The 24,645-nt window shown below is 46.5% G+C and overlaps 1 protein-coding gene across 6 annotated transcripts in view; it reads left to right on the forward strand.

Moving 5' to 3' along the window:
- Nucleotides 1-24,645, forward strand: part of PPP1R12A (protein phosphatase 1 regulatory subunit 12A) — a 1,183,401-nt gene that overhangs the window by 1,145,664 nt on the left and 13,092 nt on the right. For 4 of the 6 annotated variants that reach the window (XM_085652988.1, XM_085652986.1, XM_085652989.1 and 1 more), the window contains one exon: nt 893-1,062. The exons of the other annotated variants lie outside the window; for them this stretch is intronic. In XM_085652988.1, coding sequence (XP_085509114.1) covers nt 893-1,027 — 135 coding nt within the window. In that variant the 3' untranslated portion in view covers nt 1,028-1,062. The remainder of the gene's footprint in view (nt 1-892; nt 1,063-24,645) is intronic. 6 annotated transcript variants of the gene reach the window in all.

Here is a 24,645-nt window from a genome sequence, read left to right on the forward strand (position 1 = left end):
TAGCGTATGGTTGAAGTTAAGTAAGGCAAGATCAATCTTAACATGATAGGAGCGGTGCTCTGATTTGGAGGATTAGAAAATAGAAGTGGGTGAGAACAGACTAATAGATGTGCAAAAGATGGTTTGTTCAGGCAAAAGGAGTCCTATAGGGTGTACGTACTCTGGCTTGAAAGCTGCTTCCTCTATTAAAGCAGGGACCTTCCTTAGCTTACACTATAGGGATGGGCTTCCGTCTGGTCCTTTTCCTGGCAGGGGTGGTCTTCCTGCAAAAATGAGAGCTGGTGGGCCATGAAGAAGAGGTGCCTACGGTAAGTAACTTGTTGTTCCTTACTATAAAGTCTTTCTTGTATAGGTTTAGAAATACATATCTTTTCCCATCAGATACTTCAAGTAGTGGCGTTAAGTGCTTCGCATTCTAAAATGTGTTGCAGAATTGGACTCTATAACGTACGACCTAACCAATATACAATCATTTGTATTCTGCATTTTAATTTCGAATTCCCACCAAGCGACAATGGTATTTAACTTAATTGGTGACAGTGCAGGTTATCTATTTGTCTAAGATGTGGAGAGCCAAAACAAAACCATATACATTCAAAATTCGCTACTTTGGTGGAATTGCACAATTAAACTAAAATTGCTTAACCATTGTGCACATTGCCTTTTGAGTTTATCGTTACTTCTAAGTGGGTGGCTGTATGATGTTGTTAGTATCACATAAATAGTGCTTATTCTGTTTTGTATAATGAAAAACATTTATTTTAATGCAATTTATTTCCCCTGTTCATTTTTGATTGAGCTGTCCTTTCATGTTTTCATTAATTCTTTTCTTCTTCCGTTTACCCTACTTTTTGTTTCACCTTCCCTTTCCTTTGTGTTCTGATTCTTGCAGAACCTACATGAAGTTAAGCAGATTCAGACTATGAGAGAGTTAAATGAGCGACTGGTGGCTGAGAATAGGGCCTTGACCAGAGTGGTTGCCAAACTCTCAGAGTCCTGTAGACAGCTACAGTCTGTCGACTTGTAATTTCTTCTCTCTTCATATCTTCTTTGCATAGCCAGGCAGGTGCTTCTTTACAGCCAGTTTGTTGTGGAGTTTTTTCTAGTTTGTGCGTCTTTTATTGTGCATCCCATAATGCCTGTTTTATGTATGGCTTTGCTTTGCATGATATCTGGTGTTCCTAGATAGTATTATCTTCTCTCGATGCATCTCGCACATGGCCTGATTCACTAGTATTCTTTTTTTTATTGCACCTACAATTCTCTCTGAGTTATTTATTTCAGAACCCCTTAGGGTTGCAGTTAATCTCGTCTACTTAGTAAATAAAAAAAATTGGCATTGCTTGCTTTGAATGTTGACGCTACTACAAAAGAAACTTTGAGAATTGTAAGAAGCCAACATCAAGACAAATACATTTTCATTTATTAGTTTGTATTTAGGGTCACTCATAATTTACCAATTATTAGTTATTTCTATTTGTATGCCTTTTAGGTTAGCGGTTATCTAAATCTTCAATTTAGTACAGGCCTATTCTTCAGCTTCAAAGCAGCAATTCTTGTTAGAGTGGTGTTTTGCGTTAATTATTTCACCAAACAAAAGCAAATACTTCTAAAATTATCCTTAATTGTGTTAAATGTAACGTTTGTATCGTATTTTTTTCTTTCTTGTATTCTACATTTCAGGACAGTTGTAAATCCTTCTAAGCGGTGTTGACCAATATCTGAAACAGTATATATTTTCCAGTTTGCTTTGAAATTGGTGCTTGTACATTTTGAAGAGACTAGTATGCCGTTCTTCCTGAAGGAAGACTTTCAAACGGCACACTTGGTATACACTGCAAAGATAATTAAGGGTGCTTTCAGACCTATTTTCTTTTGACTAGCATGATTAGTGAGATGATACCTAAAAAGTTTGTAAGAATACATATTGCTCTACTTTACCCAAATTAGCCATAATGTCCCAACTGTAACATTGCTTGCATTCCTGATTTTGTTAACTATTATTTCAACTTTACAAGCTAAAACGCCAGGGACGATGCTGCCTCTGAAAACATCAGGATTCAACTTGTGCCGCGACTGTAGGAAACAGATGTCGTCACGCACCTGAAAGACGTGGGTCTTTGTGGTACTTGGACTCTGGTCCTGACTCAGTGGTGCATGTAGGAGAGTAGGGTCTGCTTTCTATATTCACCCCCACTTTTTGCTTTTGCTTTACTGGTTTTCGACTTAGATGTGGCTGTGGGCCTGCTAATCAGACCCACAGCCCTGCTGTTCTCTCTCTAAATTAATACTATGTACTTTAGGTGCATAACCCATTTGGATAGGATCACCTTATTGGCCCCTGTACAGTGTACCCTAGGTACCCAGGGCATAGGTGTACTCTAGGCCTACTAGGGGCTGCAGCATGTATTATGCCACCCCTGGCCTGGCCTTCCATTTTGACACAACTGGCTGATCACTCAGCTGGGGCAAGGTCGTGTAATCACCCCTTGCTTAGGTGTAGTATTCCTATACCTAACTTACCTATAGACACATGTGTACCTATCAGTCACTCCTATGGCAGGCCTTGACAATCCTGGAGGCAGAGTGCTTGGTAACATGTGAGATGGTGCTCTAGCATGAGCTGAGCCTGTCTGCAGCTTTCGGAACCTTGTCCTTATAGCTGTTCTATGATATAGCCTACCATATACTCTTAAAGTGCCTTATAATCTTAGACGGTTATGGTAACTATGGTTTGGCTTTATCAAAACATGTCGTGTAAGGTGTCTAATACTAGGGAATAATACCCCCATGCCATTTCTGGACATGAGAATATTATCCCCCCCTTCTAGAGGGAAAGACATGTTAAAATCATACTTCAACTGTTGGCCTCTGACCAAAGCCTCAGCATCACAAAATGGATGCTGCTGCCACAACACAAGTCTGACCTCCTGCAGCTGGGAGTGATCCCAGCCAGGGAGGCCTGGACAATAGGTTTCCTGCTTGGGGAGGTGCTAGCACCTCCCCAGACAGCCTTTAGTGTATTGGGGCAGGGTGGGCTGAAAGGAATGAGACATGCCTGGGGCACACAAGGTGTTCCTTGCATAGTCCAGTTCAAACCGGCGCTGGGGCACTCCAGCCCCAGCTCTGGCGCAAAACTGGACAAAGGGAAGTGGGTGTAACCACCCCCTCCCAGGTCCCACCCATAAGGCGTGACCTAGCAGGTATCCCAGCCCCCCAGATTAGTATAATAGTGGGAGTTGGGCCTCAAGACTTTAGATTATCCTGAACCTGCAAAACTGAACAGAAACTCTGGACCTTCGACATTCGACGAAAGAAGAAGACTGAAGAATCTCCCTTGTAGCCAAGGAGTGGCTACCCTGTGCAAACAGGCACCATCAAGAGACTACCCTTTGCTTTGCGACCGTTCTACGAGGAACCGACTGCAGAGCCCGACCAGAGCCTTGATTTCCAGACTTCTCCGACCCTCATCCACATCTGCAGCAGAGCTGAGATCCGTGGAGGCGACGAGCGACGTGGGACCGGCTACCTGGGAAAAGTGGCTAGTAACTTACAGCGCAGCTTCTGAGGTACCCTCGAAGTTGTGCACCGGGGATTGAGAAGCCCCAACCCCAAGCACCATCTGCACCGAAGATCAGCCCCCCACACTCCACGAGTCCTGCGTGGGGCCCTTCAGCATTTTCCTGCTTGCCGCGTCTGTCCGGTTGCTTGCCCGCTGGCTAGTGGCCTTTGTGACGACGCACCCTGAACTCTTCTGCGCTGGTTTGGCTCCTCCAGACTGGCTCCCGCTTCTCTGCAAAGAAGAAGCACCCCAGACCTTCCTGGTCTGCACCAGAAGCAAGTCCTTCGTTCTTCGTGGGTTCCGCTTGCCAAGGCTTGGTGAGTCCTAGTCCAACTTCGACGCCGCCGACAGCAAGAGCCTTCGTGGGACAGCTCGCCTCCTGGTCCTGGTCGTCCTCGACGCTTCCTGGTCCTCCTGGCTGCAGCGACAAGCTTCACCTTCACCTGCAACTCTTCACGACATCGCCTGGTTCCTTCCTGGTTCCACGTGGTCACTGGCTAGTGACCTTGACTCTGTCCCTTCTGCTTGCAGGTTTCTTCTCTTCTTGATCCCAGCCTTGGGATCCACCGGACACTCTTCACTGACTGCCTGTCAGCATCTTTCTTCAGGCATCCATAGGAGTCGACGACGAAAACGACGCATCTTCACCCCTATGCACCTGCAGCCTGTGGGCTAGGTAACTTGGGTACTCCGGTGCTCATCAGGATAGTGACTATCCTAGTGTCTAGTTTTCAAGTCTCAACTTCCTAGCTACTCCGGAGGTGTCCTAAATCTACCGTTTTCTAAACTGTACTATTGCTATTGACTTTTACGCATTACGCGTGAGTGTTTCCACTCTGCACACGAATCCCGTGGGCCTCCCACTTCCTAACTAACGCTAGTGTAGTGTAGCCCCAGCGATTCCCTAGGCCTAGGCCTATTCTATTTCTGTGACAGTGGTTCTTATACCACTTACTTAGTATATGGTTTGCGTGGCCCCTAGGGCCTAACTGTATTACTTACCTGTGTGACTTAATGTATGCATAAATAAGACTGTGTTGTACTTACCTCTAATCTCATAAAGAGTGCTGAGGGTTTGCTTAGAATAAATACACTTTATTTTATATATATATCTGTTGTGGTGTCCTTTCATTTGGTATTCAAGGGATTATATATGGTATCACAGCTGGCTTCACATGCCATTCAGAGTTTAGCCTAAGACTGCTCTTGTCCATGCTACCACTAGGATAGCTGGTCTATAAGGTTGACTTTACAACCAATCACCATAAGGGTATTTGGACTGATATAAGGTGTACACTATAACTAGTGACATCATACATCAGGCCAACTTCTCACAGTGCAAATAATGTGCCCTCATGCACCCGAAGGCGATTCAGAAGTGGGAGGCTGTAATCGAATTGCCAAACATTAAAAGAGTTCATTGTCGCACAATAGATTACGTTTCAAGTCACGGGCTGTTTGCGATTGTATTCAGGGGTCTGTCCCGGGCAAAGTCCCAATACCACTTGAAGCAGGGGCCCCCAGCAAAGCCCTGTCCAAGTTCCACTTGCCACTATCAGTTGGGAATTGTAAGGAAAAAGCCTCTTGCAGCTTTCTGTATCCCTGTATGCACATAAGAGGCCAACCAACTGATGCCTGGAGTCCACTCCTTTATCCTGGGCACGAGGAAGCAGCAGGTCCAGCCCGTCAGAGCTGTGCACAGGTTACACAGCATGCCACGTCCTCTTGTGTTCTTACACAGGTCAAGTAAGCATTCTGATGTGGTGCCTCATTTGAGCCTGACACCAGCTAGTGAGGGAGGGTGACGCTTAGGCACTCCCTGACAAATTTGATAAACATTTTCAGGTGCAACCCTGCCCACTTTTTCAGTAGTTCTTGTTTTCTGTATTGCAAACTGGCCTAAAATGGCATGTCTACATTTTCAAGAGGTTTAGAAAGTCTTTGGCCATGTTAATCTTGGTCTCTCATGGTTGCGGATGTTTAGTGTGGATGTGCATAGTAATCACCAGTGTCCCCGTCACATCGAACACTAAAATCCAGTTTGAAGCAGACAAATCTAGATACAGATACCGAATAGGACATAAGCAGGGTGCTTCAGCGGCCAAACAAGGCGATACACAAGAATTGTCCTTTCATCTTGTTCTTTCTCTTATAAGTGCTTTCAAAGGGTTGCACATGTCTCAACAGAGCTTTCAGCCAGGATTTGACACTGTGGTGTTGACAGAATGACCACAATCACAGCCCTGCATATTCTGTTAAGCTCAGACAAGTCATCTCTTATAATTTAGGTCAGCTTATTTTGTGCTCCTGGGAGGAATTCCTTACCATTTCCTTACCTGAGAACAGGCTGTGACTTGCTGGAAAATGAATGCAATTTAGCTCAATAAACCTCAAGCAGGGAAAAGGTAACTTTTTAAAAGTTACTTTTCTCACTTCACCATTGAATTGAATTTTGAATAACTATTAAAAATGTTGTCGTCTTTATTTTTATAGCCGGTAGCTTTCCAAAGTTATCAGGATTGGCATGTCATTCTGCACCCTGGTTTTCTACATTGGACAGTTAGGCCTGCCACAGTGAAAATACTTTTCTGGCTTTGTCGCTGTAGAGATGTGGTAGTATAAATTTTCTACCTGTCCCACTTTTAAATACAATTTACCCTATTTTGTGGGCTACAAGGCCTCATTGTCGTGACTTAATATCAAAAAGGTATGTCTTTACCTGTCAAGAAGGGGTATTTTGACAAGTTTCTCTGAAGATTTTACACTGCAGCAGTCTGGCTCCACAGGGTAGGTCTTTAGACATGTTTACATTGCACTGTAGTGGAGGGCATAATAGGTGCAGCAGTCTGCAAGTGGCATTTATCTTCCAGGCCATATACTAGGGACATACAGGCAAATTTAATGTGTCAGTTGGTAGGTAATAAGCGAGAATAATCTGAAAGATACACGTTAGTTAGATTCCTCACCTTAGAATATCCCCAGGCGTCAGGCAGGATCCAGAAAGATTTTTCGTCAGCAATACCCTTGCGCTGACGTCAGTTCTTCTTTTTTCCGTGCCAGACTGCGCCAATCCGGGAAGAGCATACCCTTTTAGTAATTTTTGACTAAACTTTTTTGACTCTTTTGGTCTACTCTGTCGACTCGACTCTGGTGCCGGTAGGATGCCTGGTTTCAAACCCTGTGACTCCTGTCACCGACTGATGTCGGTTATGGACCACCACCGCCGGTGCCTCTACTGCCTTGGGGCCGACCACGATTCCGAGTCATGCCTCGACTGCCGGGCCCTGACTTCGAAGGCTAGGCGGGAGCGGTCCTGCAAGCTACTGGAGTTCCGGCAGTCGGCTCCGTGCCGTTCACGGTCTCGTCGAGGAGGAGGTTGTGACAAGTTGGCCTGATATATGATGTCACTAATTCTAGTGTACACCTTGTATCAGTCCAAACAACCCTTATGGTGATTGGTTGTAAAGTCAACCTTATAGACCAGCTATCCTAGTGGTAGCATGGACAAGAGCAGTCTTAGGCTAAACTCTGAATGGCATGTGAAGCCAGCTGTTATACCATATGTAATCCCTTGAATACCAAATGAAAGGACACCACAACAGATATATATATAAAAATAGAATGTATTTATTCTAGTCAAACCCTCAGCACTCTTTATGAGATTCGAGGTAAGTACAATACAGTCTTATTTAAGCATACATTAAGTCACACAGGTAAGTAATACAGTTAGGCCCTAGAGGCCACGCAAACCATATACTAAGTAAGTGGTATAAGGACCACTGTCACGAACACAGGATAGGCCTAGGCCTAGGGAATCGCTGGGGCTACACTATACTACCAACAGTTAGGAAGTGGGAGTCCCACGGGATTCAGGTGCAGAGTGGAAACGCTCATGCGTAATGCGTAAAAGTCGATAGGATTACTAGCAGTTAGAAATTAACAGTTTTAGGACACTTCTGGTATAGCTAGAAAGTCGAGACTCGGAAACTAGACCCTAGGATAGTCAATACCCTTGTGAGCACTGAAGTATCCAAGTTACTTAGCCCACGGGCTGCGGGTGCATAGGTGTGAACTTGCGTCGGGTTTCGTCGTTGACTTCTATGGATACCTGAAGGAAAGTTGCTGACAGGCAGTTAGTGAAGAGTGTCCGGTGGATCCCAAGGTGGGGATCAAGAAGGAAGGAACCTGCAAGCAGAAGGGACAGAGTCTAGGTCACCAGCCAGGAGCCGGGAAGGAACCAGGCGATGTCGTGAAGATGCAGGTGAAGAGGTGAAGCTAGTCGCAGCAGCCACGGGTACCAGGAGACGTCGAGGACGACCAGGACCAGGAGGTGAGCTGTCCCACGAAGGCTCTTGCTGTCGGCGGCGTCAAGTCGAGTCAGGACACAACATGCCTTGGCAAGCGGAACCCACGCAGGATGGAGGACTTGCTTCTGGTGCAGACCAGGAAGGTCTGGGGTGCTTCTCTTTCACAGAGGAGCGGGTGCCAGTCTGGAGGAACCGGACCAGCAAGATGAAAACAAAGGTTCGTCGTCGCAGAGGCTACTAACCAACGGGCCAGCAACCGGACAACACGTCGAGCAACTCGGGTGCAGAAGGGCCCCACGCAGAACACGTGAAGTGTGGGGAGCTGGTCTTCTTTGCAGATGGTGCTCGGGAGTGGGGCTTCCCAATTCCCCAAGCACAGCCTCGAGGGAGCCTCGGAAGTCGCGCTAGTCAGTTACTAGCCACTTTTCCCAAGTCGCCGGTCCCTCGTCGCCTCCACGGGTCTCAGCTTCGCTGGAGATGTGGATCTGGTTCAGAGGTGTCTGGAAGTCTCGGCGCTGGTCAGTCTCTGCAGTCGTCCCTCGTAGGATTCAGTCGCAAAGCAAGCAGCGGTCGCTGGATGGTGCCTGGTTGCCCAGGGTGGTCACTCCTTGGCCACAAGGGAGATTTCTTCAGTCTTCTTCCTGAGGTCGAATGTCCAAGGTCCAGAGTTTCTGTTCAAGTTGCAGATTCAGGATAATCTAATTTAGCAGGGCTCAGCTAGCTACTGATATACTGGGCTAGTGGGCTGGGCTACCTGCAAGGTCCCTCCCATGGGTGGGACCAGGAAGGGGAGTGGCTACACCCCCTTTCCTTTGTCCAGTTTCGCGCCAGAGCTGGGGCTGGAGTGCCCCAGCACCGGTTTGAACTGGACTATGCATGGAACACCTTGTGTGCCCCAGGCATGTCTCATTCCTTTCAGCCCTCCCTGCCCCAATACACTAAGGTCTGTCTGGGGAGGTGCTAGCACCTCCCCAAGCAGGAAACCTATTGTCCAGGCCTCCCTGGCTGGGAGGGCTCCCAGCTGCAGGAGGTCAGACTCGTGTCTGTGGCAGCAGCATCCATTTTGTGATGCTGAGGCTTTGGTGAGAGTAAAACAGCAAAGTAGGATTTTAACATGTCTCTCCCTCTAGAAGGGAGGAATAATATCCTCATCACCAGAAATGGTATGGGGGTATTATGCCAAAGTGTTAGACACCTTACACGACATGTTTTGATAAAGCCCAACCATAGTTACCATAACCGTTTAAGATTATAAGGTACTTTAAGGGTATATGGTAGGCTATATCATAGAACAGCTATAAGGACATGGTTCCGAAAGCTGCAGACAGGCTCAGCTCATGCTAGAGCACCACCTCACATGTTACCAAGCACTCTGCCTCCAGGATTGTTAAGGCCTGCCATAGGAGTGGCTGATAGGTACACATGTGTCTATTTTAAGGGTAGATATAGGTATACTATATCTAAGCAAGGGGTGATTACACGACCTTGCCCCAGCTGAGTGATCAGCCAGTTGTGTCTGATTGGAAGGCCAGTCCAGGGGTGGCATAATACCTGCTGCAGCCCCTGGGAGGCCTAGGGTACACCTATGCCCTGGGTACCTAGGGTACACTGTACAGGGTCCAATAAGGTGATCCTTACCAATTGGGTATGTACCTAGGGTACATGGAGTCCATTTTAAAGAGAGAGCAGACCGCCTGAGACCCTGAATGGCAAGATCTCAGGCCAACTAAGTCGAAAAACCAGCTAAACACTAGGCAAAAAGTTGGGGTAACCATAGTCAGATATCCACCTTCCTACAGAGGTCGAGGGACCGGTCGCGGAGCTGCAGTCACCACCACCACTCGTCTGGTTCAAAGTCTTCGGGTAAGTCGAAGCACAGTCAGAAGTCCAAGAGGTGACATCGCTCTTCGGACTCGACTCGGCTGAGGGTTCGGGTGGTGCCACCCGTGCGGCTCTGTCGGAGCCGCAGGAGTTGCGTCTGTCCCCATACCCGCCGGTCCCTGGGACCGACGCGACTCCGGCGGAGATCAGTGCCTTCCTCTCGGCCATGAGGGGCCTGGCTCGGCCGTCGACGCCTGTCCGCGTGCCTTCAGGCCCCGCGGGCTCGACTGGGGGGGCCTAGCGAGCCGGCGGCTCCGGCTCCGGCGCCGACTCCGGTCCCGATGCCGCAGGTCCCCATGGGATCCAGGCCTGGATCCCTGTCGGCGCCGGTCGACCTCACGACCCCTCCGCCGGCGCCGACTCCGGTACCACCTCCGGCACCGCCTTCGGACAACGCCGTTCCCCGGTTTTGTCCCGGTCCGGGCCCGGCGCCGTCTGACGCCGATGGGTGGCAATTTCATCTTCCGCCTGGCTCCGATCATTCCACCTGTATACCAGCAATCGGATGACGGTGACGACTGGGAGGGGTCTGAGGACCCTCTTGTCCAGCAGGGCCAGTTATCATAGGACTGGGCAGATGAGTTGGCGGATGCCAGTGGTCTTGATACCTCCCCTGACACTGGCTTCATCTCTCCTCCGACCGTGGCTTCGGAGGAGGAGTGCTACTTTTTCTCTGGTGCTGCGCAAGGCAGCCGAAGCCCTTGGGCTAGAGCTGCCTGCTGTGACTGTGAGGACTAACCTCCTCACCGAGGTGCTCCAACCGACAGCAAGCTCCTCTGAGCCTCTGCTGCAGTTTAATGAAGCACTACTGGACGTTCTAAAGGGCACCTGGTCCAAGCCCTCCACAGTACCTCCTATGGATTGGGTAAGCGGCAGATCCCTCTCCCTACCGCAACCGGAGCACGTAGTGGTGACGGATGCGTCACTCCTGGGATGGGGGGGCCACATGGGAGAGGCGGTGATCAGAGGCCTCTGGTCTCCGGCGGAGTCCCGGCTCCATATCAACCTTCTGGAGCTGAGGGCGATCCAACTTGAACTGAAAGCCTTCCTTCCCTCTGTCCAGGGAAGTGTGGTGCAGGTGTTCACGGACAACACCACCGCCATGTGGTACTGCAACAAACAGGGCGGGGTGGGATCGTGGACCCTTTGTCAGGAGGCTCTGCGCCTCTGGACATGACTGGAACATCAAGGCATCACCCTGATGGTTCAACATCTGGCGGGCTCTCTGAACGCCAGAGCAGATGAACTCAGCCGCCGCTGCATGATGGATCACAAATGTCGTCTACACTCTGACGTGGCGCAAGGCCTCTTTCGGCAGTGGGGAGATCCTTGGTTAGATCTATTCACCACCGAAGAGAACGTGCAATGTTAGCAGTTCTGCGCGTTGGAGTTTCCAAGGCAGCACTCGCTCGGGGACGCCTTTCGTCGCGAGTGGAGTTGCGGTCTGTTGTACGCCTTTCCGCCTATACCACTTCTGCCCCGAGTGCTGAAGAAGATCAGCCGCGACCGGGCCCAAGTCATCTTAGTGGCTCCGGATTGGGCACGAAGGTACTGGTATCCCGAGCTACTCAGTCTGTCAATCGATCCCCCGATACGACTGCCTCTTCAGGAGGACCTTCTGTCGCAACAGCAGGGGACGGTCCTCCACCCGAACCTGTCCAGTCTCCACCTCCATGCGTGGGAATTGAGCGGCGACAGTTGAGGCCATTTGACTTGTCTCCTGGAGTCTGTGATGTGATTCTGGCAGCCAGGCATCCCTCCACAAAAACGGTATACACCTGCAGGTGGAACAAATTTGTGGCATGGTGCACAGCAAAGGCTGTGGATCCCCTTTCCGCCCCTCTTGCTGAGGTTCACCTCTATCTTCTTTCTTTGGCCCAGTAGGTCTCTGCTCTGGGCACCCTAAAAGGTTATCTCTCTGCTATTGCTGCTTTCTTACGGCTTCCTGAACAGCCTTCTCTTTTCAAATCCCCTTGTTTCTCGCTTCTTGAAGGGTATTACTCACATGTTTCCTCCTGTCCCTTTCGTAATGCCTCAGTGGGATTTGAATCTGGTCTTGACGTTTCTGATGTGCGTCCCTTTGAGCCACTTCATAATTGTCCCCTTCGTCTCTTGACGCTTAAGACTGCTTTCCTGGTTGCCATCACCTCTGCTAGAATGGTGAGTGAGCTCCAGGCTCTCTTCTCAGCCTCCTTTTCTTTCTGTCCATCCGGACAAAGTTGTTCTCAGGACTCGCCCTTCCTTTCTCCCTAAGGTGGTAACTGCCTTTCACATCGGGCAGTCTGGTACGTTGCCCCCCTTCTTTCCGCATCCTTCGAAAGAGGAAGAGAGGCTCCACTGTCTGGACCCAAATCGGGCGCTGTCCTTTTATTTGGACCGCACCAAGCAGTTCCGGGTGGACGACCAACTCTTTCTTGGCTACGTGGGCGCTAAGTAGGGACGGGCGGTGCAAAAGCGGACCATCTCTCGGTGGGTCGTTTTGTGCATCAAAGCTTGTTACTCCTTGTCTAAAAAGGAACCTCCTGTAGGGCTGAGGGTCCATTCCACTCGGGCCACAGCGGCGACTACTGCCCTGGAGGACATCTGTCAGGCAGCAAAGTGGGCCTCACTGCACACGTTTGCTAAACACTACTGCCTGGACAGCCAAGTCCGGAGAGACGGCTTCTTTGGCCGTTCTGTTCTCCAGGACTTTCTGGTGTGATCTTGGTTCGCAGACCCACCACCGGGGTTGGTATTGCTGGGGTATCTATTCTAAGGTGAGGAATCTAACTAACGTGTTTCTTTCAGATGAAAAAGTTACTTAACTTCGGTAACGATATATCTGTGAGAAACATTAGTTAGTTAGATAACTCACCGACCCACCCATCCTCCCCGTTCTGTGAACCGATATCTAGGGTTGAGGTCATCCCTTTCAGGGCCCTAGAATTTTTTGGCACCAGTGTCGGTCTCTTGCATGGCTCTGCATTCCTGGCGCGGAAAGCTATGTACAAGAACTGACGTACGCGCGTGAGGGCGGCGTCTAAGTACTCCGACGTCATCCCGACGCCGACGACTGACGTGGAGCCGCAGACGACGCCTAGCGACGCGCAAGGGTATTGCTGACAAAAAATCTTTCCGGATCCAGCCTGACGCCTGGGGATATTAGATGAGGAATCTAACTAACTAATGTTTCTTACAGATATATCATTACCGAAGGTAAGTAACCTGTTCATCATGTCTAGAGGGGGGAGCCAAGGCGCTTTACTCCTGGTTAGCAGGGGTAAAGTACACAGCATTCTAAAACCAGCAAAAATAGAGTCCAGAAAACGGTTACCATGCAGAAAAGGCAGATTTCCTTTCACATGTTATAAATACACGAAGGCTAGATGAGAACCAACAGCATCCCTCCACTCAAAATTAGGCAAAAAGACATTAGGGTGTAGATCAAAGGGTCGTACGTCACAAGCATCTACGGACTCTGATCTGCCCTGCAGTTCGCCCCACTGTATCTCAAATTCCTCGTACAGTTGTTGACCTTAGCAAATTGTGGCCTAATGCTGCAGCTTTTTCAGATGCTTCCAGCTTCATCTGGCACCCCTTTGGACCCCATGGAGTTGTGAGTGGTACAGTTGAACCCTGCTTTTGGGCCTCACTCTGAACTAGATGACTCCATAAGATGTGTGCACCGGGTTTATGCTTCCACTCTAACTCGAGGGTTTACACCCGTCCCTCCCATGTTTATGCCAACTGATTCAGCCCAGTACCCAATCCTGGCACCTGTATCCAACCTTGTGCTATCATCTGCTTGCTCCAAGCATGGGCACAGTAATTAACCTCATCAGACTGCAAATCAGGGGGACATTGTCTCCACCTCTGAAAGTGTTTAACTCTTAATGTATTACTGTGGCTACTTATGGAGTGGGAATTTGAGGTTTTAGTAAGTGCGGCTCCATTCAGGCAGAGGAAAAGCGATTTCTGCTAAGGATTTTAAGTGCACCGCCATCCACCCCTGCCCTCATTACCCACTTTGAGTTAAACTAGGATTTTTTCGACCAAGATGGCCCTGCTTTTACTATGGGTTAGCATCTGGTTGCACCCAGCCGCCAAGCTCTAAGGATATCATATCCGATTGCATGACGCTGTACAAGGTTTCCTCCATACCATAGCTGAGTTATTTACAAGATATTTTTGGCTCCTTCTGCATACCCTGGTGGTAATTTGAACCTAGCTGCTTCCCCAACAACGCCAGATTGGGGGTGAAAACATTATTTAAGGCCTACCGAGCAAACATTAGGTTGAAATCCAAGTTATCGAAACCCTCGGTGTTGCAATATTATAGCCTTCTTTACACTGATGATTCCCCTCTGTATCTAGTTTTAGAGATGACCAGATGGGAGCGGTCCCTACTTTTTAGCTTCAGATCTACTGGTCTCTCTTTTTAAAAAAAAATTTAGACTCTGAAGGGAACACAGTCTCTTGTTGCCCATGTGATAATCACTCTGCTCAATCATTACTGCATTTTAGGTTCTTTTGCAATTTGCACAGTTTAGCACAACAGCACTTTCTGATACCTTTATTAAGGAGGCTATGCCTTCGACACAACAGACCTGCTCTCCTCCATTTACAATCTTTGTGCTCCCCTGAAATTGTCTTTTTTTGTCTGTGCCTTCCTGTAAGCAGCACTTAGGGCTAGATACACTATGTTGGGCTAGTCTGCCAGAATATTACGCACAGCACGGCATAATACACCGAACATGATAGAATCATCGTGTCCATTAGCGGGTACAGTAAGAGCGCATGGCAGACCCTATTGGAGGTTTTTGTTCTCCCGCTGTCTTCCCTTCCTGCTTTTAATTGTAGCTTTTAAAGTTCTATTTGGTAACAGTGCGCCATAATTTGGTCTCATTTCGCATCTTAGGTTCCTCTTTAATTTCCGGATGTTTGATGTATTTCCTGACATCTTACCAGACTGCTATAGGGCTATATTTCTATGTAATCTTAGTCATGTTGCTCATTTAAGCATGGATATCTGATGTATTATCTGACGTGTTTGTTTCGTACCTCAAAAGTCCTTTCAGATTTTTTAAAATATTCTCATTTTATGACTACTTTTAAATTCTCATATATGTTTATAGTTTTGCGCATTATTCTTTTATGGTCTATTGTTTTTAAGACCAAATAAAGTTTTTGATTGATTGATGCTTGCTCCAAGCTTATGTCGCGGTATGACGTCACTCAGTTGCAACCAGACTCTAATCCTCAACATCAGTACTATCTGAAGCTAGAGGCCTCATTTGGATCAGATTTCTGATGCAGTTCGGGGTATGTAAAATGTTCCCAATGACACTAATGCGGACAACTGCTGCTTTCTCTCTATAATTCTGATGGATTTACAAAATCCAATGTGTTAGATACATCGCCAGAGCGTGAGCTAGGTTCATTACCTGGGCCACAAATGGAAGAAATTGCCTCTTTCTTAGTAGTTGTGCAAAGAGCAGCAGAAAGCTTGTTTATCTGATAGACACCCAACCTCAGTTTCCTTACTTTAGAATTTGCCCCAGGTGCCAGACTAGATCCGAAAATATTTCCCAGCAGCACCTCTGCAAGTCAGTAGAGGGTGTTGAGCGACTCCATAACAACGTCGACCACCGGATGTGAGAAGGACTGAGTCCATATAGGCCCCGATGCGTTGACTTCATTTTCTTCTTTTACCCATTCAATGCGGACCTGATAGCAGTACCTTTGCCTTTTTTCGGCCTACTTCGACTGCTAGTCGACGGAACAGTGTGCTTTTTCTACCTATGTGTCTTTTGGCTTCAAGGCTTGTGGGTCCTGTGGCTGGCTCCCTTATAGTGATGCTCTATATGATGTCTTGTTGGGGGTTTGGCCTAGACCTGATTCAGCTGCCCCTGTGGGTCGGTCTATTTCACATAGATACCATCCTGCTCCTGGTGATCTGGTTTGTTTCCTCCAGGACCCTACTCCTCAGTTTTATAGTTCAGGCTGTTTGCATCTCCCAAGACCCTGAATCTCTTCTACATGTTCCTCTGTACACTTGTGGCAGACATATTTTTCCCTCCTCCAGTTCTGCTCTGCATTCTATCAGTACATCTTGCTTTCTCTGTCGATTTACCCATGCGTTATTGGACTCCTTTGCATGTCTGCAACCCTCCTTTCCCGATGACATCCTGGACGACCCTGTCCGTTTAAATCAAGATGGCCAACAAGCAGCTCAATGGCTTATTTGTTGTAGTATGGATACCACTGATTCAGTGAGTCCGGCCAAGGCCTCTTCTGTGGTGTTACTTCGCCGCACCTGGCTTCGTTCCTCTGGTTTCTCAGAGGCTGTTACAACCACTTTGACTGATATGCCTTTTGATGGCACCCGTCTTTTCGGTGCAAAGGCTTACTCCGCGTTGCGACAATATCAAGTCAGTCAGGGTGGAGCAAAATCTTTACTGTTTGCTTCCATGGTCTCCTGTACTACGGTTGTATAGGGAGGTGTCATGTTTTTTGTTCACATCTGGGCCACATCTGTTCACATCTGTGCCATTCTGGGGCAGGTGCCAATTGGCTTTCTTGTCCAGTCCCCTCTATATCTACGGGTCACACCCGGTGGGGTGTTCCTGCCCTCTGTAGACACTTTTCTTATTATTATACTGGATGGGGATTCCACAGTGTGAGACATATATTGTTTTCTGTAACCTGTTCTTGCAGCTTTTTTCTGCAGGCTAGTTTTCTACCCCAGATCTTGTTCTTTAATGGGTATTTTGCTTGCATTGTGTGGATGCACTGTTGCCTTGCTCTCTGATCTTCATGGACCATCTTTTGTATCCATTATAGGCCTTTTTGAGCTCTGTTCTAGTACTTAGTATCCCTTATAGGGGCTTCTGTTGTTACTCTGAAATGTAATGGTTGTGCATTCGCCTAGCACCAGCTCCCAATACAGCCATCAGAGGAGTTGTCTCTCATCCCCCATAACTACTGTCTTTTCTACTGGGTGTCACTTCTTCCTTAGAGGGAGCAGTGCAGAGAGTGGTGTACTCCTTGCCCTTGGTTGATTTTCTGTTATGGCCTGCGACGATATTTCCACTGCAGTCTTTTATTATTGCATTTGCACTTCTTATTTCTCCTCTCGTTATGCCTTGCTTGGATGACTTTCTGCCACTGATCATTCTGGTTCCTTATCGAACTGTAACTAGGCATGTACCTCTAGCCTCGTTTTTTTTTCTCGGCTTCACCCCTGGAGAGGGTGCTGTTGCTTTCTGGAATACCTTGTACCCTTGTATTCCATGGGCATTATCTTCTTTCTGGAACGTGGTCCCTTTGGCATTATGGTTCCTCTCGGAGCACTGGTTTTCTCACTGTACAATATTTCAGTGTCATAGAGTGCAGCTGCATCACCCTTGAGAGCTTTGAGGTGCTTAGTGAGGGTCTTGAGGCAAGGAAGCTTCTGCCTCCTTTGGCACCCTTTTTCTCTTCTTTTTCGTGAGATGTGATATCCATTTTAACCTCTAAGTTCGGTATGTCACTTTCTCTTTATTTTTTTTTAACTCCTTTTACTTAAGGGACTTTTTTCATCTCTTCTCCAGCTCTTTCTTGGCAGCTCTGGGTCTCTTGTCCTTTTTACCTTGCATTATACTGAAGCCTTGGCTATGTATGCCTTCTGTCTCCTATGGAAACATTCTTTGCTGGCCTGATATCTCTGTCTAGTGGTTGAAACTGGTTGTGTCTAGGCCTTCCATGTGTTGGCCTTTATTTTGACTACCTTTTGTTTTCTGGTGGTTTTCGGTCAGCCACCTGATGGTTTCCTTGCCTGTCATTTGCCTTGGTTTTGGTTTTATTGAACTCTGTATTTGTCTCACTTTTGGTCTATCGCCAATGTGTAAGTCGTTCTGTTGCTCTTTCATAGATACTCCTATTGTATAGGTGTTCTTCGTTTCTACTCTGGTCTCTATCCCTACTTGCTGCGTAAGACTGTGATTCTTTTCCTCTCGGGAGGTTATGCTTCTAGTGTACTCTGCTATAGTGTGTATATCTATCTATGTATGTTTATATATATATATCTCCATGCTCCTCCCCACTCAATCAAACAATGAGCATGCGTGATGCCTTTAGAATCAGATTCTTTAATGCGTTGGGCCTCTCTCGACCCAGCTTTTCACAGTGGGACATTTTGGCAGTATCCCCACCTTTATCTGTCTTTATCTATATTTAATTTCTGTGTGCCTGAATATTTGTGTGTGTGTAAGTGTGTGTTTCCATGTATATGCATATACTGCAGGTGGGCTTCCCACAGGGCGTATTTATCTGCTCTTGTAACTGCGCTTTTTTTTAATGTTTTTATTCAACCTTCGCGTGGTCGTTATCTCTACTTTATTTTCCTTGCTTCTCTGGGCTTCTTAGTTACCTAGCCCCAGAAGGTTTCCTTCTCGCCTGGGGATTTCCGCCTGAGACTAGTCTCTCCATTCGTTATGTTGTGCTTCTCGCAATGTTTTGGGTCAGAATTAATTAGTTTTCTCTTCCCCTTTTCCATTTGTGATGTATTCTGAGACTCCTCCCCCCTTTTGTCCCTGTTTTTCTCAGGGTGTTCGTCTTTATGACAAGGTTCTCTGACACAGTGACGTGCTGTTTTCCTTGGTCCTTCAGCAGTGTCCTGTCATAGTTTGGTTACTATCTGTATAGCTACACAGTTGTTTTTGTGGAAGTGTTTTCTCCAACACTTTTTCGCCTCTGCTGTGGGTTTGTTGTCTGCGTACTTTCACGGTTCTGCTCCCTACAGGCTTTCGCAGTCCTAATGGAGCTGCTGCTGCTTCTTTTCCTTTCCATATTCCCACAACAGCCTGTTACCTCTCTCCCATTTGGGGCCAGCTTTTCCTATTAGGGGATCTTTCATGAGTTCCGTTCCCTGACTCTCCTCTGAGGACGGTATTGCTTGGGTATCTAGTCTAAGGTAAGGAATCTGCGGTTAGAAGTCTCTATCAGACGGACAAGTTACTTACTTTTGGTACTGCCTTATCTGTTAGAGACCGGATCTACCCGCAGATTCCTTACCGATCCACCCCGCTCTGCGAACAGCTGGTCCTGTTACCTACAAGATCCCTTTCTTGGCATTTCTTTAGGACTTCGTATTTATTTGACACAGAGATGTCTCTCTCTAGCACAATGTGTGGCTCCGTGTTTTGGCACAGAAGGTAGTCACAGGAGAAACTGATGTCAACGTGTATGGGGTGGGCTTATATGGACACCGTCCACCTCACATCCAGTGTTCAACGCCGCTACGGAGTCGCTCAACACCCTCCATCGACACGCAGATGTACAGTTGTGAAAAATTTTAGAATCCAGTCTGGAGCCTGGGGAGGATTCTATGGTATGGTAAGGAATCAGCGACAAGGTCCTGTCTCTACCAGATTAGGCGTTACCAATGGGATGTAACTTGTTTTACAGCTGTTTACTCTTGAAACCAAGGCATTCTTGTTAACTGAGAACCTTCAACCAGGTCCTTCTTCCTCTGCATTATTATTGCTATTTAGCAAGGCTGTTACAGGGCACCCTTATGTCCACTTGTTTTAAGCTATGCTTGGGCCTCTGGTCAGCTGATGGATACCAGGTGACAGGCCAGCCAATTTTTCTGTTTAGACACCTTGTGCCTTAAAGCCCGGTGGTACAGATGTTGACGAGCAAAGTCACTCCTAATGTGTTTCCTCACCAATTCTCTGGATGAGTTAGACTATATTAATGCCTTCCGAAAGGTTATTCTTTTTTGCCAGTTTAGCTTTAAGATACTTGAACACAGAGTGCCTTCTTGGCAGTGTTATCATTCTTTATGGGACATGGCCTGCGAAATCTTGTCTCCTCTGTGGCTCAAACAATATATGATGTCCAGCAGGAAACAAATGATGTCTTGTGCGCCGGTTTAGACACCAGGGATTGTGTGGGGAGAGCTTTTGGCACAAGTGTAATGCTTGCATGCTACACATAGATGCGATCAACTGAACTTTATGGCAGATGTACAAGCATTCCTTTGAAGGTTGTAAACCAGTGGTTCCCAAACTAGTTAGAACCACTACCCAATTTTTCAAACGATAAACTTTTGCAACCCACCTAGCTTTAATGGACAGGAGGCAGGCAATTTTTTAATGTAACTAAAACAGTGTGGTAGCACAATATAGACATCAGACATACAGTTTTACTGATAAAACTATACTGCACACAAATGTTAATGTGTGGAAATCGGGTTTCAGTGAATAGTTATCATTTGTGCATCACTAAGTAAAGTGCTTTGATGTGTTTTGATCCTATTCTAACTGTTGAATGTGCACAGTTCATTGACAGGTATTTACATTTTGTTGGGTTACAAAAAATGACATCCTGCAGCCTTTCCTTTCACACTCTGTGTACCCCAGCAAGAATGTTATATATTTCACGTTATTATTCCTTTGCAGACTGCAAACTGAGAGAGGTTTGTAAATGCCAATTCCCGTGGTAAAAAAGCAGCAATTTGTCATAAGATATAGCCAGACATTTGACCTCTCTTTGAAGCACAGCAAATGTGACAAGATAAATACAGAATTTAAAGTCATCTTTATTTATTGTGTGGATGTTTGCGTCCCACTAAAAACCGGCAAGCTATCCACCAGCAGGTCGCCACCCACAGTTCTGGAAACACTGCTCTAGACTGTGTGGGGAGAAGGCTGATTCTGCACTCAAAATTTTAAGGAGAGTTGTGCACAGCACGATCCTTGAGGCACTTGTTTCCTGCCAAGCAGTTCGACCAACAATACAGGGACTTTTAAGGTTGTTCCGGAGGCTAACCTGCAAGCAACACCGGAGTCCCCAATTTGTGCAGAAGAGGCAGTCCTAGGCCTTTCGAACAGAGGGTGTGGCTGTGGCGGTTCTCACCATCTTCTCTTGTGCAGCAGCTTCAAAGCTTATTTAACTTGCCCTCGCAGGTCTATCCTCGTCCGGTATGAAGCAGATTACGATCTCCAGCTGGCAAATCATGTCAGACAGATGGTCTTACAAATGATTTAGAGTGGCTATAACCTGGTTTAATTTCCTCCCTGACCCTATTTTCCCTTTACATCATAGAGGCTATCGGAAGACCATTCCATAATTTTACTACAAGAAATTAACCTTCTGCTGGCCATGGAGTGGATGCCGATAAAGAAGTGTGCTATTCACTGTACTTCTGTGTACCAAAGAAGGATGTAGGCCTCAGGCCTATACTGGACCTCTGTCCACTGAATGCCTTTCTGCAGAAAGACAAATTCAAGATTCTGACCTTGCCCCCAGATTATTTCTGCTCTGGAGCCAGGACACGAGATGATGTCCTTGGACTTGCAGGATAAGTATTTATATACCGGTCTTGTATTCCAACAGGCATTGTTTGCGGTTCACAGTAAGGTCGCTTCCCACCTTCAGGGATTGTGGATATATGTGTTCCCAACAGTGACTACAGGATGCTCAATCCGGCCTCGCCACAGTCAGTCGTAGACATGCGCCAGACAATAGCTAAACTCCTGCCAACTTTCTGGTTTTTCATTGACAAGCTAAAGATCCATCTGTGCCGGAAAGAAAGAATTCCCTCCATTGTGACGGTCCTTGACAATGGCTTTCAAGAATTTTTCCACTGCTTTAGCTAGTCCCAATTTGCTTGGTCAATCCTGGGTCTTTGTAAGGACAGCACAGCAGATTCTTGGACTCTTACCCTCATACATCCTCTTGTTCCCAAACACAAGGAGGCATATGTAGCCCCTGAAGGGGAACCACGCATTTCAAAGAGCCTAGCATCAGGGCTACCTCACCAAATCCATTTATATCTTGTAGGAGATAGCTACGTGTCTTCTGTGGAGGCAGCCAAACACCAGTCTGACCTGCAGTAGACCACTCTCCCTTCCCTACCCAGACTTTATGGTTATGACAGACCTATCACTGCTGATTGCGGCAGAGGGATTAACCTTGGACAGGTAGAGATCAGAGGCCTCTGGTCTCCAGGAGAGAGCTAGCTGCACATCAGCCTTTTGCAGCTTCGAACTCACCATCTGGCCATGAAAGCCCTCCTACCATCCATCAGGAAGAGGCTGATTCAGGTCCTCATGGGCAATGCTACCCACCCACATGTGGTACTACAACAAGCAGGGTGGAGTGAGGTCCTGTACCAGGAGGTCCTATGCTTTTAGGACCAAAAGAACGTCTTTCTGTTTGTCAGTCATCTACCAAGGTCTCTAAATGCCAGAGCACACAAACTGAGCAGACATTGGCTGTTGCATCACGAGTGGCATTTTCACCCCCAATCTGGAAGATACATTTTCGACTAGTACAAGTCAAGAAAGTCACTAGGGAAATTCATTCTGATTTGCAATGGAACACTGGTCTCCTGTACACGTTCCCGCCACTGCCTCAAGTTCTGAAGATAGTCCGACACAATGGGCACATGTGATCTTAATAGCCTTGTACTGGACCAGAAGAGTATGATATGCAGAGCTTCTGAGCATGAACATTTGCTCTTCAATCCAGCTACCACTTTGGGAGGACATCCTGTCTCCACAATAGAGAAGCGTCTTGCGCCAGAGTATCGGCAGTCTATGATTCCATGCATGGAAATAGTTAAATTAATTTGATCTGCAAGCTGCAGTAGTCAAAGTTATCCTTAAGCTGGATGCAAATTTGACAGAGTCCATCTACACTGGAAATATACAGAAACTACTCCTTGGTAAACTGCAAATCTTACAGAATTCGGCAGCTTGTCTATTACTAGGGATACCTAGGCACAACTCAGTGGACAAGGCTTTGGCAGAGCTTCACTGGCTGCCAGTTAATAAGATAGACGTCAAGGTGCTGTGTATCACCTATAAGGCTCTTCACAGCTACAGCCCTGCTTATTTGAAACATTAACACCCCTGCCAGTAAACTGTAAGCGCCCTCAGCAGGTAACCTTACAGTACCTAAGGTCAGAAGATCACGGTGGGGGGCAGAGGCTTGATATACGACACAACCAAACAATGGCATGCTCTACTCCTCAAGGTAAAGACTAGCTCTTCCCTGTTAATCTTTAGGAGGAACCTTAAGACCTGGCTTTTCAATCTATAGTCTCAGCTTCATTTACGTGATCAACCATCTCTATCTAAATCTCCTGCAGTAATTTGTTTTAACAAAGATCTGACTCATGTTTCCATGCTTCCCTTCGTTCTACTGCAGTGTTCTTTGAACTTAGTGTTGACATTTCTTAACTGAATGTTTTTCCAGCTAAGGCACAGCTGCTCACTGTGACTACTGATTTCCAAACAGTCTTCCTGATAACCTCTGCCACATTAGTGAACTGCAGGCACTCTCAGTGCAACAGCCCTCGAACACCAACATTTCAGACAAGTTACTGCTGAGGACATGCACTGCTTTCTTGTCTTGTGACACCTTTCCACATTTCTCAATCCATCATTCCACCAACATTGTTTGCTCCATTTCATCCTTCGAAGGATGGGTAGATGCTACATCAACTCTGTCCAAAAAGGATGTTGCTTATTACATTCGTCATACACTGGACCGTTGTGCAGATGACCAGCACTGTGTACAATTTTCTGGAGCATTGGCAGGGGGTGCCTATTCTGGACACCTGCCAGGCTGCAATGTTGAACCTCTTAGCACACGTTTGCAAAACCCTTCTGCCTTGATGGAAGGTCCATTTATCCTGATTGGTCCTACAAATCTTTCTGGACTGAGTCCGCTCCTCAGACCTCACACCTTTGAGAGGTACTGCTATTTTATCGATTCCGAAGATGTGGAATTTGCGGTTAGACATTTCCATAAGGAGAACAAGTTACTTACCTTCAGCAGCTCTCGTTCATTGGATGTGCTACCTGATAAGGGATTCCTCACTGCCATCCCATCTCTCAGCTCTGTGTAGAGAACTCCTGAACATAATAGGATCCCAAGTTAGCCATATGGTGCCACCCATCAGGGCGCAGGAGCATTTCTAAGAACATTCTCCTGATCCAGTCTGGGTATACTCACAAGATGAGGAATCTACTGTTAGATAGCATATCCACCTGAAAAAACTTTGCTGAAGGTAAGTAACTCGTTTGAAGTACTTATTACAGTCGTCTTCTAACACAGCATAATTTAGCGATTGTGTGTATGCATGTCTGCTTGTAGTTGTACAAAACCTACTAATTTGGCTTTCTAATTTCTTGTCTGTACTTTTGAGTTAATTAAAAAATAATGGTCTGCTAAAGTGTTCTAATTTGTCCAAGGATTAGGAAACAATGACAGTTCTTTATATGTGAAAATAATAAACTTGTGCACATTTGTGGACATACAGAGTTATGCCTGTCTCATTTTTTAAATTCTTTAATTTTTGTGTAGCAACGTGACATAATAACTAGTTAATAGAAGCAAATCGCCTCAATTTCTTGAAACGCAAATATTGGAGATGAAATCAGATGTCATAGTATCAAGCATTGTTGGTCAAAATACTTGACATGCTCCTCATTTCAAATTAAAAAAAAAAACATTTCTTAGTAATAGTTTTCATCACGGTCTATATAAAAAGGGAAAACACTGGTTTTCTTTATTTCTCTACAAGTTATTTTAAAGTTAACAAATGTTATTTTTGTGGTACTACCTTTGGTTGCATTTAATTTTGTAGTATACTTAGTTTGCAGCCTTGTCTCCTGCTGCCTGTACTAGTTTTGTTCTACAGTTGGTAACACCACATATGAGCCTCCTTGACAGTCTGTTGGTTAATAGTTTACTGATAAAATGGCAACCTTTATTCTTATGAAACCCTCAGGTTATCAAAAGATCCAACGCAGTTTCCTAGACTTCTTTTCAAGTTTCTTTACAATATTATATTCAACTTTATATATACTATGCCTCTTAGCATTCTATAGTTTGGATCTAAATGAGCTAAATTTGTTA

The sequence above is a fragment of the Triturus cristatus genome, chromosome 4_1 (genome assembly GCF_964204655.1).
Source record: "Triturus cristatus chromosome 4_1, aTriCri1.1, whole genome shotgun sequence".
Lineage (NCBI taxonomy): Eukaryota > Metazoa > Chordata > Amphibia > Caudata > Salamandridae > Triturus > Triturus cristatus.